Source organism: Trachurus trachurus (assembly GCF_905171665.1).
Source record: "Trachurus trachurus genome assembly, chromosome: 6".
NCBI lineage: Eukaryota > Metazoa > Chordata > Actinopteri > Carangiformes > Carangidae > Trachurus > Trachurus trachurus.
Window position 1 is genome coordinate 19,433,293 of NC_139897.1, and position 17,572 is coordinate 19,450,864.

The 17,572-nt window shown below is 40.8% G+C and overlaps 1 protein-coding gene across 1 annotated transcript in view; it reads right to left on the reverse strand.

Annotated features, from left to right (window-relative positions):
- b4galnt4a (beta-1,4-N-acetyl-galactosaminyl transferase 4a) overlaps window positions 1-17,572 on the reverse strand; it is a gene marked incomplete at both ends in the record, with an annotated part of 123,560 nt that overhangs the window by 13,073 nt on the left and 92,915 nt on the right. Inside the window, one exon of the mRNA XM_083973157.1 lies at window positions 6,845-6,923. Within this exon, the coding sequence (XP_083829283.1) occupies window positions 6,845-6,923 (79 nt within the window). The remainder of the gene's footprint in view (window positions 1-6,844; window positions 6,924-17,572) is intronic.

The window sequence follows — 17,572 nt, forward strand, 5'->3', positions numbered from 1 at the left end:
GTATTATGTCCTGCAGTTACAATGCAAAAAAAGGCAAAGTGACAGCTAACAAGTACATGAAAGCACATATTAATAACCTGCAGTGTAGCTCCATATTTTAGTTCACAAAAAGGGACATCTTTTACTGCATTGTCCATATTTCCCTTTTAACTGCAATATACTGTTTGTGGTGACAGCTATGCAGTGCTTGACAGTGATGTGCTGATGGATGATGACATTGGTGATTGACGGTCATCAAAATTTGCCATTGCAAAATACGAAGAATATATTTGACTTGTTTTCTTATTAAAAGAGGAACTTATTATTTTTAGTTTTAGTATTATTTACCCCGCCAAAGTGTAATTGCATTTACGTGCAACTCATAACCACACTTCAATTGTAATAAGGGCTTGCTGAGTTGAGAGTTGAGGAGTTTGACAGGCAGACAGAAAATGTCATTCAGGATGATTTCTTATCTTATCCTTGTGCTTTTTATGGCTGGAAAGAGAGAAAGATTGACCATTATTTATGATGCCACACTTACTTTTTTGGTCACTCCTCTTCCTCTTATGGCTCATATAGGACAGTTTAATGTAACGCACACCACCACCACCTCCTCTCTTCAGTGCAATCTGATTCAGAGGTGCAGTATATCTGCTGTTTTAACTCTGAGTTATTAGATGAATACTTGATATCTTGGGAAATGCACTTGCATTCTTGCAAATAAGTGCATTTTCCAGATTAGAGGGGGAAGATCAATGCTTATACAAATAACTTTATGAGACAGAATTATTTTAGAAAACATAATTGGCAGGGATAAAGTTTACTCTACAAAGCTGCACTCTGAGAAAATGACCAGTTATGCCTTTGTTTAATACATGACTATAAATCATAAGGATATTTTTTCTCCTCAAGAATAGCGATAAATAATACATGCAGTGACAAGAAATGACAAGAAAAAGTTCCATTTGCTAATGAGATACAGGGAATTTTATGATCGCTCTGGTAGGAGGAGAGACAGAGCCTCAGTTATACCACTGCTGCTAATGGAAAATCAGTAGCACGGAGCCGTGGTGCTGCCCACTGACAGATGCCTGGCAGCAGCACATCAAGTAAAGACTTCTGACAGGCTATGAACAGGTACCTGCATGAATAGAGTGCCGAGGACTGCTGGTGTTTTGATGCTTTGCTGATACTGTTGTAGAATCCTCATACAATGAGAGATGACAAGAAGCAGACAGTGAAAAGGAGCTGAAAAAGCACCTACCCCAAAAATAAAACACTAACCAAAACCTACAGCACGGAAACAAGGATATACAGTACAGCTCCTGACTGATTATGCTCTTATTTCAATTGACAACTAAACACTTACATGCTCCACGATAAATGCCACTATCCATTCCCTGTTGCGCTGACGTGAAAACAGTCACTTGTTTTCTCATGTCATATCATGTCTTGCCTGGGGAAGAAGGAACAATATTCAAAGGGAGATGAGGAGGTGGATACAGAGACGGGGTGTTTGATTTTCTATGTTGAATTATACATTAGCCAAAGTCTCTCAGACCAGACATTTCAGAAAGACAAATGAGTCCAATATCCATAGCAATTACAGGCACGTCATAGTCAGTGGGACTACACTGACGCCCTATGTGCTCTGAGTGGAAAGTAGTTAGTCACACTGACACTCTTACTAGATACAAGTCCAACATACAAGACAGGATGTCCAAACACACTTCTTAAAATCCTGCGTGTTTGCTCTCCATATATGATGAGGACACGCAGGGACTTTGGTCAACATAATGCTTACAGGAAAGAGCGATACCACAGGAATCATCAGGCTGACTTGAATACAAGTAGAAATAAAGCACAGACAAAAAGGAGCATTTAGTGTAACTGAGCATGACAGCACAGACTGACTGGATATGTAAAAAAAAAATACTCAATTTCCTGTCTCTCTCAACTATCCTGTCAATTAAAAAAATACTTCAAAAAAAATTATATAAAGTGATGAGTGTGTCTGACTTCACAACAATGGTCAGGCACACCTGGATTAATCAGTTGGTCTAATAATGTAAGACAGGAAATAAAGGAGCTGGCTTATTTCAGGAAGTAGTGGAGCTGTGCATAAAGCCCATTAAATCTGAAACATTCAACATGATAGGAATACACATGAATGTCTGTAAGCTCCAGCTGCTTGACAATTTACTGGATGACATGTGAATCTAAAAGTACAACAACTTGAAAACTCTGCAGCGAACAGACAAGGGAACAAAGAAAACAAAACTGTGTGGCCTAACAGCTAAATGACACGGAGAGAAACTGCTACAGCCTCAAGGCTAATACTGTAAAAGTTAATGCACTGGATGGGCCTCTATATACGGTAGCTTCCTATTTAATGCTGAATGGTACAGTACGTCATGTGTGGGATGGTGGTGCTCTTTGGGAATGTGTCTGATGAAATCTGCATGATGACAAGAGGAAGTGCTTGCACAAAGGAAAGAAACTGAGATACCAACAGCAGCTCTGCTAACGGCTTTAAATTGCCCCAGGGCTCAGAATGGTTAAGTTCTCATAAAAATGGTTTGGAGAATGTGATGAACATGAAGAAGAAGAGGAATTGATTCTATTATGTGATCTTCTCGATTATGAGCAGCGATTGCCACTGAGAGTTTATATGCACGTCTCACAGTTTTCCTCATGCTCGTAAAGAGAGACAACCTGGATGGTAACCACACTCATAAGAGTTATTATACCGTAGTATTGACTGGCATTGATGTTGCCTCTAGAGGATAAGAAGAGGACAAAGAACAAGGGTCAAAACAATCTATTGTCTATATGGACATTGAGGTAAACGCTAATGCCAATGTTCTTGATTTTTCCATACACTGATTAATGAAATGAAATGTCATGATGTCACAAATATAACTAATGTAGTCCTGTCAAACAAAAAGCAGAGTTGTGTATAAGACAGGAAACAAAGATGATATTATTAGATAAAAGCACAGGTTTGCATGGTAATGATAAAGTAAATGAGATGAAAAGTACCATAAGAAAAAAAAGTGTGGTTAAAAGTGAAGAGAGGCAGAAAAAAAACTACTCCATATGTTTGAGAGCTGCTGAACTAGACACAACCCTAAAAGGTGTTGAAGTGGTAAAAAAAAAAAAAAAAAGCTGAGAGAAATCCAATTTATTTCCACGATATAAGGACACACACTATATATTTTAACAGCTGGCTTCAGGTCACACCGACCACTACTGATTTATATTGAGGAGGGAAGGCGCGAGGCAGATGTTGAGGGGCCTACATGTTGCACCCATGAGTGTGCGGGGGCAATGGTAGACGGGTGTGTGTAGGAGGGTGAGTGTGTGAGAGTATGAATTGGTGGGCAGTTTGAGGTTTGGCCTGGGGTGATAAAATGGGGGCCATTAAAATCCTGCATTTAAATCCCACACCTCTGCCTCTCCATAAACTTGCCATCGCTAATTAAGGCGTGACTTTCTTCTCTTCCTCCTCTCACTATCCCTCCTCTCAATCACGCCATTTAATTGCAGACACTTTCCCTCATTCTGTCACAAGGCTAGCAAGAGACGTTTTCCATTAGGCCAGCGGAAAGATCCCGTCTTTCACTGACAAAGATCCAGATGGCATGTATATATATATATATAACATTAATGAAAGTACCGACTTGCTAAATCTTCTTGCATCTCACGTAATCCATAAAAAAAAAAAACTAAATAAAAACAGTCATCACTCTAAAGAGAGTTGAGTTTATTTGAAGTTGACTGAGGGAAAACACTGAGGTAGAGTGCAGAGTGGAAAAGATTCAGTCAGAGTGCGGGTTTGGGAACTTGCCTGCTCATCCTGACAACTCAACAGTCTCATTCACTGGCCTGCTGTTTATACTTACAAATACACTTGTTTCCATCCCCTGCCTCTATGCTGTTTATGTTTCACCTTCCTGCGGCCATTCTCCCTAATTCCTTCACACAATGGAAACAAAATGAACCAACACAGTGACAACAAGGCTCCTCTTTGCAATGTTCTACCTTCACACTGCACTTGTGCACTGGTATCTGATATTTACTCCCATTTTTCGCTTGTGTTTCGCAAGTGCAGTTAAACAAATGCAGTACAATTTCCCAAAGACCAGCCAATCTTTGACCGTGCAATCATCGCTTGGCACTGAACACAGACGAAAGAGCTGTGAATCCACAGTATCTGCTCTTTAACAAATGAGTGCCTGGGTTTCTGAGGATTTATGTGAGCCCAGGGCTTATGCTGTTGTGGGCCGGTCACGGTAAATCTGCTATTTTTGTCAAGGTGTGAAATGTATTCCACTGTTAAATCACATACAGACCTTACTAAGAAAGCACACCACACACACACACACACACACATTACTGCACACAATCTTGATTTGCTGCATGACTTTTATACGCTTCATTAAATTGTTTCTACTAGTGCAAACCGACTTTGATGAGGGGAGGGCAGGGGAGGGTTGGGACAGACAGAGAGAGAGAGAGAGAGAGAGAGAGAGATGGATTTCCACATGACCTTGATGTGCTCGTGCACATGATCACACAAACAGTTTTCTGGATGCCGTGTAGAGTCTGTGTTTGTGGAAGTTGATGATTTGAATGAGAAGAACAGCACAAGGTAGCAGGAACAGAAATACTTATTATAAAAGCCTCCAACTCACACCCTGTCTATATTCTTCTCCACACGCCTGCTCCCATTTCTCTCCTCCTCCTTATTCCCTCTCCTCTCCTCCCCTTTTTGGCAGCTGTGTGAATTCAACCTTTGTCTGTATGAAGCCGGTGAGCTCTGATTAAAGAGACCAAGACCTTCAGTCTGAAGGCCATAAATCTTAACTGCAAGTGCAAAAGATTTGCGAGTTTCTTATGTGAATTTTTTTTAAAGCATTTTCCCTCTCTCTCTTTTGTAATGGGTAAGGATACTAGCTGACTCTGTCCACATAAGGAGGCTGTAGACAGCTACATGTCTCCTCTGGACACTAGTTCTCACAGGGGGCATAGTGACAGCAACAGTAGTAACAGAATAGCAGAATATAGTATATTGGACCTGAGTTTTAAACACTTTTTAGAATAAAACATCTAAAAGGCTCCCCCATCTGGTGTGGGGACTCTGTGAAAAACATATTTTGAAATGGGTATCCTTGGTCTAATTGGGGTCAGTTTCTCTCTTTTTTTTTTCGCTATGAAAAAGTTTAACAAAAACTGCTCTTATACATATTGTAACATAACAGATAGTCATACATTAAGAAACAAAAGGATGTTTATGTTTCTACATACACCAGTGAGACAATTCATAGTGTTAGGTTTAAATAATATATTTATGTGTTTTTGACAATGGAGAAAAAAGGTTCTAGTGATAAAACCAACAGTAACTATCTCTTACTTTTAAGTTCCCCTAAGAACTATAGAACGTTTTATTATTTTTCAGCTCATTGTTTTGGTCTTACACCTGAATCTCAACCCTGTTTTCATCCGTACTAAGGCAAACAAGAAGTCACTTTTAATGAAAAAATGCATCAACAACCTCCTGGACACGACCAGCCCAGCATGAATTTTAATGTTTATTTTAGTGCTCCATGTGTAAATAGGCAACTACTTGGCAACAGGTTAAGAAGTCATATCAACTTCACGAGGCCTCTGCCCTGGACACAGATGCTCAACCAACCAGCAGGAGTCATTAATGAAACATCAAGGACATAATAACAGCGTATCCTCTCAGCGTTTATTGCATCATATCTCACCAACTCAGTTTGTTTGTCCTTTGCAGAGGCTCTCCACATAAAGGGGAAGGTATTTGTTTACCACTGGGTTCTGGCTGTCATGGGCTGTAATTTATTAGTCACACTTGCACATCATCAGCAGAATATTCATAACACACCCACATCAACAACCCACAACGCAACAACTGTATAGCACTTGGGGGACCTACCACTAACAGGACATTTCATACCGCCTGTGTGAAACTTCAGAGAAAACATCGCCATGGGTAGTTTCCACCTGACTGTGCCAATTTATGAATATTAAAATAGACTACAGGCCGAAGTGTCACTGTGGCATGGTTGTGAAGTAGCTGCTTTTTCATACACTCAAACACAGACCTCTGCCTGCCTCTCATTTTTAAATGTGTGATCATCCTGGCAACACACAGCGACCAAGTTCAGCATGGTGCTCCCGCATCACCCTGTCAAACTCTCTCTTAAAACTGGCAGCCAGAAGCCGCCACTCTGAGCCCAGCACTGACCAGACTGGAGGTCGGAGAGACCAGAGGAGCAGAGAAAAGGACAATGGCTGTGAGGCTGAGAAATATTGCTGTGGATAAGGAGGAGTAAAGTGATGAGTGGCTTGTGTGGAAGCATGGTACGGTAAAAAATAAATGAGAGGAGATTACATGTATAAGACCCAGGAATAAACAAACAAGAATACGAGGACATAAATATTAGCAGAGAAAAGAAGCCAGAAGCACTCAGACAGGGTTTTGAGGGGATCCAGACAGAATGAGAAGAAGAAAAAATCATTAACCTAAAGGCTGCAAAAACGACAATGAAATTCTGTGTTCCAGCGTCACTGCTGCTGCTCTGCTGATGATGATGGTCACCACGATGACAATAACCGGAGGCTTATTAACAGATTCATTCAATACACACACCAGTGATCTCTTTTTATCATCTGCCCTCCCACTCGGAGTACAGGCTCCCACAAGGCGTGTGGGCTCTCATTCGAAAACTTCATCTTGAAATTAAGCCCTGCTCTTCTCTGCGCTTTCGCCTGAGGTGTATTAAGCCACTACTGAGAGAGAAATTGGTGCAGAGGAATAGAACAGTCCACTTACTCCAACCTCCACGTGATCCGAGCCCTTGTCGTCCTGCTTGTGGAGGATCTCAAAGTAGTATCGCCTGGATGAGATCAGGCTGAAAGGAAACGAAGAGAAAGTTATTTGACACTGATGAAAAAAAAGAACATTTCTATAATAGAAGCTGCTGCAGTTCCATCCACCTAAGGCCCTCTCTCCCAGTGACCAAGACTTATGAGAGAATACCAACAGTTATTGTGTGCAGCCCCCGAGAAATACAACTGTGTGCAATCTTGAGTCATCAAAAACTTAAGGAATATCCAGCTTTAATGAGACTGCAGTGGATCAAGGCAAACTGTTTGACTTTTAAAAGCACAAAATAGTTTTAAAACATAATAGTTTAACCTGGATATAAACTAGTTAATCAGCCTAAAATATAACTCAGTGCTACAGGCTAGATGGCAAAAGAGCCGGCAGTGAGCCAGGATATTATCAGTCTCTGGTCCTGAATAAAACACTTCTTTTGCGACTGGGGAGGAAGAAAAATCGATGCTCCACATAAATCAACATTTTTCACTTATACTACAAGCTCCAGTATTTCTCAGGAACTCCTAGTTAGACAGAGTGAAGGTCTGATTTAAAGTTTCACTGCGTATGTTATTCCCGGCACTGATGAAATACACGCACAGAGTGACAATGCTTTATTCTTATCAAAAACACATCACAGATAATAAGGCAGCATCTGCTGCTGAATGAGACATGCCCGAACACTGCACACACATCATTAACTCTCAAAACACAGACATGCAGTCATGCACACACATTGTGTGACACCAAATAAGACCTTTTGTGTGTGTGTTCAAATATACAGTTTGTTTAAACATGAATGTTGAATAGAAAATCCCCATAAAGATATAACCATACTGTATACTGTAAAATCCATTTCCTATAAATGAGATTAGGTTTTTCAGTTTGCTGCAGCCTGGCAACTCATAACTGTAACTTATGCTACTTTGGAGTCATTTGGCTGCTCCATATTCATGTGCTCTGATCCATTATAGTATGTGATGGTTTGCTCTTTCTCTTTGCATTTTCTGTCTTTGTTTCTGTTTCCTGCGCCTTGTTTCTCTGTGATGTTTCCCCTGTCTCTCTCTCCTGTCTCCTGTTTGTCTCCTGAAACAAACACGAGCTCATCTTCTTTGATGAAGTCTGTGTTTTGAATTGAAAATAGTCCCACAAAAAAAAAAAAAGGAGATAATGTGGAAACGAAGAAACGCAAAGCGTAAGTTATTTTTGCTCTAGAAATTCTGTGTTTTTTAATCCTTTAGTCTATGAAATTGCACAAAAGTGACAGATGCCTAAACAAGTTCCCAGATCTGCTGGTTTTGTCTCACCAACAGTGCAAAACCCAGAGAGAAAAGCTGAAGAACAAATATATAATATAAATATACTAAATGATGTGACTTCTGTTATGGTGACTACGTGAGTTTCCGTTGTGGATGCGGTTGACTTGAATTGCGAGGGAAGGGCAAACGCCCGGGGGAGGGGAGGGGTTGGGGTGAGGTGGAGGGGGCGCGTGTTGCCCTGTGCAAAAGAAAGAAAAAAAAGAAGAGAAAATGCCGTCGCATCATCCGGCTGCGCAGTGTTCTGTAACCAATAAATCACTGCAGGTGCAGGGGAGCAGTGACAGTGTGCTAAGGTCACTCTCTCATGAATAGGGAACGTCTCTCTGTGCAGCTGCTGAAACGGCACTCAGAAAACTTAAGTGGTACTTTCAGCATGTGGCATCCAGCTTGCCCTTTCCCAGAATGATTCAAACCAAACACTGTTTCCCTAAACCAAGAGTCCGAGCCGAGCCACATTTAAAGAAAGGGAGTAATTTATTACTTATTTTACATTCACTTCACTCACTGGACTAGATTAGATCAGATTAAACTTTAATGAGTGTAATGATAATGCGGGGAAAGTGAGTAATCAGAATTATAAAAAGAGGGCAACATTATGTCTTTAATGAAGAATATCTATCACATGAATATATTACAATCAGACAAAACATAACTGGGTTTTAAAAGGGGGCAATAAAATCTCACTATCCCAATCCTTCTAAATCTAATTTTGGGTTGACATGTAACGTCTCTCTTTTAACATCCTGAACTGGAACTGATATTTCTGCCAGTTTCAGCTTATCAAGTTCCTGTTCCCCGAGCAGACGCCTGTGGATGGTTTTAGGGAATATCAGTGCATTTCCTGACCATTCATTAGGTTGTCTGTTTCAAACCATAATCTGACTCCATCTGTGGGATAATCTAATGTCAGAGCTGAGAGGGCGCAGTCTGCCGCCACAGTGTTTCCCGAGTCGGACTGATACACAACCGCAGATACGGAGGACTGCGCAGTTCAAAAAGATAACAGCCACACAGATATGCACTCAAAGCTCTCAAAACGCATCCTCGACATACTACTGTCTGTCAACATTTGAGGATCTCTTTTCTTCTAGCTCTCGGAAATTTAAAAACACACACGGTGAGCCTCGACTTCAGCAGTGAGAGATTGGCAGCTCGGCCAATAAGAACTTGTTTACCTGTTGTAAGATACCAGATAAGACAACACACATGCATTTCTCTCTCTGACACACAGAGAGATAGCAGGAGTATCAACAGAACAGAGTAAGATTGAAGCAAACAAAAGGATCATGACACACTGAGATGGATAAGCAGCAGTTCTTTTTTCACACTTTTCTATCTGTTGTTTGACTATTTCCTTTGGATTTTCACTTTGTGATTTAAAGTAATTTGCCAGTTGAACAACTTTGGTTTTGGTCCATGAAATTTGGTTCCACTATTCAGGTGAGACATTTAAGTGCTGTAGGATTGAGTCTGTGGTTCTCTGCAGAGAGTTATTTCCTGTTTGAAAACGACTTTGCATCATTTCTTTGTGTCTATGTATTGTTTTTATTTTCAATTCTGTGTGAAGTAGACGGTTATTCTTTGGGAAACTACAAGGCGTAAATTAATCATGATTGGTCCAAATATAGATATGGGAAGAAATGAGAAAGAGTGATGAGGGGGAATATGAATATTTGAGATGACTGGCCAAAAGGCTTCTATTAAACTCTGGGGAGAAAGACGCAGAAAGATAGAGGGAAAACAAAAGGAGCACAAAGTAGGAAGGACAGTGTTTTGCACTTGCATAAATCTGTGTGTGTGTGTGTGTGCGATGTGTGTGCAGACTGGTCACACCAGTCCTTCTGTGATGGATGACAAGGCGGGCTCTGGTTGAAAGAGATGAAGAGACAGAGAGACAGGCGGAAAGAAAGATGAAGGAGGAGCGATAAATAGCAAATGAACAGCAGAAACAGAGAGGGAATTATAAATGCTTTCTGTATCTTGAAAGGAAAAATACATTACAGCGAATATCACTGAGACATGATTTCATACAGAACGCCACGCCGGAGGAAGAGGGATGAGGGGACAAAAAAAAGAAACACATAAAAGACCATGTGAAGGGCAAATGAGAGCTGAAAGAGAAAAGAATGGCTATTAGCATGTGACTCAGAGGATGAGTAGAGGACACAAAACAAGAGTCTAATTGCCTGACTAATTGGACTCTTTGTTTCCAGTTCCTCTTCTTTGGGTTGAACAGATAGAGACAGACAAATGAGCTTGACTGGGCTGGATAACACAAGATGGAACTGTTGGAGCTAGACAATGTCTGCCGGAGTCTGCTGGATCTGAAGCATGAAATATTTATTTGGTATGGAAATGTATAGAGAGGTTTTTTTTTCCCTGCTGAGAGACAAAGCTTCTTTCACAAGAAACACTCTTTTACTACGGGGTTGTCTAAATAAATATACAAAAGGTTGGGTGCACAACATCCCTGAAGACTGACTGACCCACATTAACACACACACACCTTCTATTACTGGGCTGTTTTGCAGCGAGCACAGCTACAGTGAAATGGAGACAGTGTACTTTCTGCCCTCAGTAAATACAAGTCCACTCTCTGGTATTCTCCCTTCATCACACTGTCTGTTTCCTATCTGCCTGCAGGCTACAGCAATTTCCTCATTCTACTTTCTCGCAGTATCTCCACTCTTCCTCCCAACTCAATTTCTCATTAATGCTATCTGACTGTCAACCCTGTCCCCGTCTCTCTCCTCCTCCTCCTCCTCTTGCCTGATTTCCCCCTCTCTAATACCCACAGGTGGCCTTTAAACAAAAGACTGCGCTCGGCGAGTGCTCTCCTCTCAATTACATTAATGATACCAGTGTTTAGAGCTGCCCCAAGGAGATGCACAAACTTCACTTTTCTCCCCTCGCAAACCTCTCCCCTCCTCACTCCATTTCTCATGCATTCCACTAATCCATCAGAGAGCTATCACGCTGCTCTTCCCTGCAGCCTCAATAAATCCTCTTTCTTCCATCCCCTCCCTCCGCTTCATCTCCCACCGCTCTCCTTCATCCCCTGCTCTTTCTCCCTCTCTCCTCCTGTATCTTGTCCGTCGCTTCTTGCACTGACTCTTCTCCCTCCATCCACCGTATCCATTTACCCCCATATGTAATTATCTAATATGGCGTAATATGCTCTCCACCGTCCCACCACTTCACCCTTTTCACACGTTGATTTGGTGTTAACACTCCAACTGCTCTGTCAGTGGCTTGAATGTGAGGATATATGAAGGAAAAGAAAGAACATACTCAGCAACAATAAACATGAGCTCTTTTCATCATGGCCCACATTTTATATCTTTGCACTGTCAACAAAAATGAATTGATCCTACTAACATGTATTGCCTGTGCTGTCATGAATTGATACATTGTATTCCTATTGCCCCAAATTGTGTCAGTGAGCCATAGTGTTACACTGGTAAGAATCTTCCTGCACATGGTAACTGTAGTTTATTTTGAGCCAGTCACACATACAGCACATACATCACACTTACAGTATGTAGTCTACACTTGTTAGTGTAGTGTGTGAAAATACATGTAGCCAAAACAAATACTCTACTTACTTTTATTATTGTTGTTACTGTCACTATCAATAAAATGCATAGCATGCAGTTCTTTTTATCTTTGCTCTCTCTCTCTCTCTCCTCTTCTGCTTGCATGTTCTATATCTCTCCCACTCCAATCGATGCATATGGCCACCCACCCTTATACCTCTTAAAAGGAGGCGTTTCTTTACCCCCGCCGCCCAGTGCTCACTATTCTCTTCACCTCTTGCTCTTATGAGAATTGTTGGGTTACTGTAAATAAATCATAAAGAAAGAAAGACATACCATAAAGAAAAAGGTCTAGACCTGCACTGTTTGAAAAGTGATAACAGATCACTTCTGTTGTGAATTGGCACTTTATAAAAACTGACTCAACTGCTGCTTGAGTGTTTACTACAGTAAGTCCAGCTGTAAAAGAAAATAACTGGTTCCTTTAAAAAAGAAATTAGAGTGACCATGTTTAAACATTGGCCTTCCATCTGAAAAGTGTTCAGACCCCTTAGTTTTTTTCTCTTCATATTATTATGTTGCTGCCTTTTGTTAGAATTGGCTCTATGCACAGCTCCACTACTTCCTGAACTTAAGGCAGCTCCTTTATTTCCTGTCTTACATTATTGGACAAACTGATTAATCCTTGTTTTGTCTGACCAATGTGACTATTCAGACACACCTGGATTAATCAGTTTGTCCAATAATTTGGAAGTTCAGGAAGTCGTGGAGCTGTGCATAAAGCCCATACAAATGAAAGCATAACAATGTCACTTAATCTATACTTAATACCCTTTGATGACAAAAACTGAATTTTAGAGAGTGTTTGCAAATGAAAAAATACCACATTGACATATAGCCTACTACTATTCAGACCTTCCGCTACCACACTTGAAATGTAGCTCAGGTGCCTCTCTTTTCTCAGAATCATCTTTGAAATGTTCCCCCACCTTGATTGGAGCACACCTGTGGTGAATTCAGTTGATTGGACATGATACGGGGGGGAAAAATACACACCTGTCGTTTCAGAGCAAAAGGAGGAGGAAGTAACAGCCTGCGGAGCTCGGAGAAAGGATTTTGTCGAGGCACGGATCCGTTCGTGTTTCTGTTTCCTCTAAGCTGACCCTCTGTCATCATTACTGTCTCGGATCACGTCTGGCTGGAAGCAACTCTGTGTCATGGGTTTGTGGTACGCATGCATTACTGCCAATCAGACGTCCGCAATACTGCAGTCTTTTACCGCTGAAGAAGTGAGCATCAGCACCCCCAAAGACATTCTGATTAAACATAAGCCTCTATATACACATGGACACACACAGAGACACACAGACACACACACACACAGACACACGCTCAGAGATTTGTGTCTCAGCAGGCTGCCATCACTCATAGAAACAGATGGCAAAGTGAAAAGCATGAGGGGAGTAAAGCGGGACAGAGAAGTCATTGCACCTTGCTGACAAAAAGCTTCATTATAATTCAATTGCTACACCAATTAACTTGAGTGGAGAGAAACATACACATTTAAGTGAATACATACATATAATGAGACAGCGCAGGTGCAAGATGCTCAATCTGTATTCCTATGATGTCATGAGCACAAGTACCATACTTCTCTTTCTAAATGCTTGAGTCTCATCGCCAGCTAATAGCCAGCAGTGCTTAAGTGATTCAATTATAGATACTGAGAGATCCCATAACGAAATAACTGGTCATTCTTCACTAGGTTTCCTTCATTGTTGCTTGGAAAGACACAACTCTCTCCTTCTAACTCTTACTGGGATTTGGAGGTTTTCTGTACAGTTGTGTGTATAGAAAACAATTGGGAGCGGTGTCAGTTTGTGACAGGAAAAGAAAGATGAAAAGGAAGAAGTGGAGAAAGTTAAGAGGGGAAAGAAAAGTCGTCTTGAAAAGTAAGAAGGCGTAAACTATCATGCAAGTGCGCCCACACATCAAGGAAGAGCACACATCAGCGCCCGCATATCTGTGGAGGATTGGGTGTAAATGTCATTTACTGCAGTTTGTGGAGTGAACGCTGCTTTAAAATGCCAGCTGCAGCATCACAGATAACCTTGGAATCAGCTTCCGCCTCTCCTCCTCACCATGCCACTGTCAAAGGTCTGCAGCAGCCATTTTTAATTTTTGTCATTACACCTGAAGGTGAAAGGCTCAACAAGCCAGACCCCAGTGGCTGCAGACTCATCTAGAGGCACATGCTAGTTAATGCTAACGCGTAAGAAACACAGATGTTGTGAGTGAGTGATTGACTTTGGCTTTGGCATTTTTCTGAACTTCAACCAGCCATGCTGATGAGATTCAGTCAGCGCTCATTACTTTCCGATATCTCAAACAATATTTCCTTTAATCTTCAATGGACTGTCAATCACATCTCAGCCGGAGCTGCTTAAAAGGCTCAGAAAATGCTCGACGTCAAGTGCAGCGTCAAGTGCGGTGTCAGGCGGGCTCAGTATGCAACTCAGCACAGTTCAGTTTGTAGAATTTTAGTAAATGTCAATCTCTCCGGTGTTGTCTATACAGCCGCAGGCTCTGCTAGCTGTGTCAGAGAGTGGAGAGTGTTGACGGGGTTATCTGGGTTCCTTATCTGACTACTTCACTGTCACTCATCAAGCTGTTGTGACAGTAACTAGCAGGCATGGCAAAGCTATCACTTCACAGTTTTGAGCAGAGGTGGAGACAGAAACTCCACGGAGACAGACAAAGGGAGGGGGCACTTTCAAACTGAGAAAGGTATTGTTTTGAAAGGCAGCTTTTTGTTGCTACTGAGTTTTCCTTCAGCCATTTCAGAGTGTGATTAGATGGCTCAGTTATGTTGGGCTATAACTAGGAATTATTTATTTTTTATCAATATCTATATTCTATTCTCTAAATTGATACATCACTTAGAGAGTAAAAAGCAGAAAATTGTCAATTTTAGCCCATCATAATTTCCCTAAGTACTGTACCAAGTGGCACCTTCAAACTGCTGCTATTTTGTCTGACCAACAATCCAAAACACAGACAATATTAATTTTAATAAGATCTAAAAGAGAAAATAGTAGCAATGCTCTCATTTAAAAAGCTGAAACTGGAAAATGTTTATCATTTGCACTTAATTAAATGGCTATTAACTTATATTATCTGAATGGCCATCAGATAATTTCAGTATGACTATTCCCTGGTTGTTTTTGATTTTCTTTCTGTTTTCACAGACAAATAATATTGGGCCAAATTCAAGTAAGGCACAGAGACCATGGGGCTTTTACTACATTTCATTTAATGACACAGTGGCCCATCAAGTTGGAATTAAATGTTTTTTAAATGTTCTTCTGATGACATGATAGTGACAATGTGATTTATTCTTGATAGATAAAGTGAATATCTTCTTAAAACTTAAAACTTTATTGATCAATCTCTTACAAAAATATGTGGAAACCAAACCACAATTAATCATTAAATAGAATAAAAAAAGGAATGTGTCTGAAAACTAAATTATTCCAACTTCATGGGCAACCATGTATAAACCCTCACACATAAGTATTAATGAGATTGAGCCACAAAGAACTTAGGAAAGAAACTGACTGCCAGACAGCCAGAGGGACAACTTCAAGTTATATAAAACAAACTTCAGAGTTAGAACATAAGCAAAACTATTTCTCCTCTATAAACACTCACACTCCCACACACTCACTAAACACTGTGACTCATTACCTCCAGGTGGTCATAGCCAGGTGGTGTGGCTATGACTACAAGATCTCCCTAACAGGTGTACTGATCTAACGTTCCTGTCTACAGTATATCATCTTTTCAAATTGCCACCTTGGACAAGTTTTCACACTCTGCAGCAACACGATGGCCACACCCCACTGATGGAGACAAAACACGCATTTGAGGGAAAGGGAACAGGTGTTTAAGGAAAAGCTTCATTTCTCTCAATCTTGGAACAGACACACACCTAGAGCCTTACTCTTCCCCTTCTACAGCTTTATATTGAATCAGACAGAAGGAGTGGGCCATAAAAATGAGCAAGAGAGAGCGAGACAGAGTGATGACCTAATGGGACAAATGTGGCAAGGTTGAGATGAGGGTACACTAGGAGTAACCACAGTGGGACTGCCAACTAGAGGGTGTTTGTAATTGTTATACATATTGAATGTCGGTGGCGTGCAGTGACTTGTACAGAGAAGCAAGCAGATCTAAAAACTAGTTAAATATAAATCTGCACATTGAATTAATGTTCCTACAAGAGCCTCCCATACAAAAAGAGTTATTAAAAGCTGCACGACATCACATCCTTACTCCTTGTCGTCACACATGTTGACCAAAGTGATTAGTACCAATTTAAGATGATAAATCACAAATGTAATGAGCTCATTTACTTGCTGCTGCAACGTCTCCATCTACATCTGTGAATGTGCATAAATAATGTAAGTAAATGATCCTTAGTCATCCTTTGTCAACAAGACATGCAGGGCTTTATTTTGGATAATTCTTTAGATAGTGTAGGAGGCTAAAATCATGTTTTGTGAGGTCATCATGCTCTTGGCCTTTGACCTTTCACCACAACAATGTAAATCTGTGAAGTAATCTTCGATTCAAACTTTTTTTTTTGTCAAATCTGAAGAAGTTCCATCAAGGCGTTACTGAGTTTAGGAGATGCCTGTATGAAACTTTAAGACAATAGAGACATAGACAATATTTACAACTAAATAAATACTACTAAATTGCTACTACTACAACTGGTGGCCTACCTAGCTTGAAGAGACAATAGCCTGCAGTGGCCACAAGGGGGCAGTAATTTACAAGATGATTGCAACCCGTCAATATCACAATCTTTAAAGAGCAGAACATTGCTCCGAGACGTAAGGCGACATATTGCTTCCGCTTCCGTATCACGTTAATTGATGTCTATTTTTAGCTTTTACTGGTCAAGCACTGCTGCCCTTGCTTGTCCTGAGGGCATGACACCGCTCTATGTGGCATATGTGCATGTGTATGAATGAGTTTACAGCTGTGTTTGCTGGTTTCAGTAGCCTTTGATTGCATCGCACGGAGACCTCCAAGAGGCAAGTGAAGTGTTTCGAGTGAACCCCTCAACAACAATATGCTTCATTCCCTGACAATATTATTCAACCCTGCAGCAGCCATTAGTCACTGTTCAGTCAGCTCTACTACATTCGGCTGTACAGCTCCAATGAACCGAGACGTATAAATACCCACAGTCCAAAGCGTGAAACAAGAAAAGAGAGAGAGAGGAGAGAGAAAACCAAAACAAACCTAACCTATCTAGAGTGGGAGTGTCTGTTGTGTTCTTCTATCCTCTGTTCAATTACATTTCTGAAGGCTGCTCTCTGTTCGCTCATGTTCTGCTCTGCACCATTCACCCCCCTTCTTTTATACCCCGTTTTACTTTGGCCCATTCCATGCTGTTCTGGGCCCAATATGATAATAAGTAGAAACAATGGCGCATAAACTGTGAGAGCTGTTTTATATTGCATCTTTGATCAAGGCTGTGCGCACAACTTAACTGCGGTAGAACTGAGTCTGTAAATAGGCTCAAATGGCCCTGAACCTATTCTCTGGAAAACAAATTACACAAGTGTATCATGCTGCCGACTCCGAGGGCTGGCTGTGGCGTTAGATGTAATAACTAATAATTTTCACTGATGCCTTCCATCCATAAATTGAGTATTATATTGTAGAAACACCTACTTCATTTCAGTTTGTTTGGTTATTTCTTTATTTTATCAGGCTTACAAATGTTTCAAATTACCAGGTGATAAAATCTG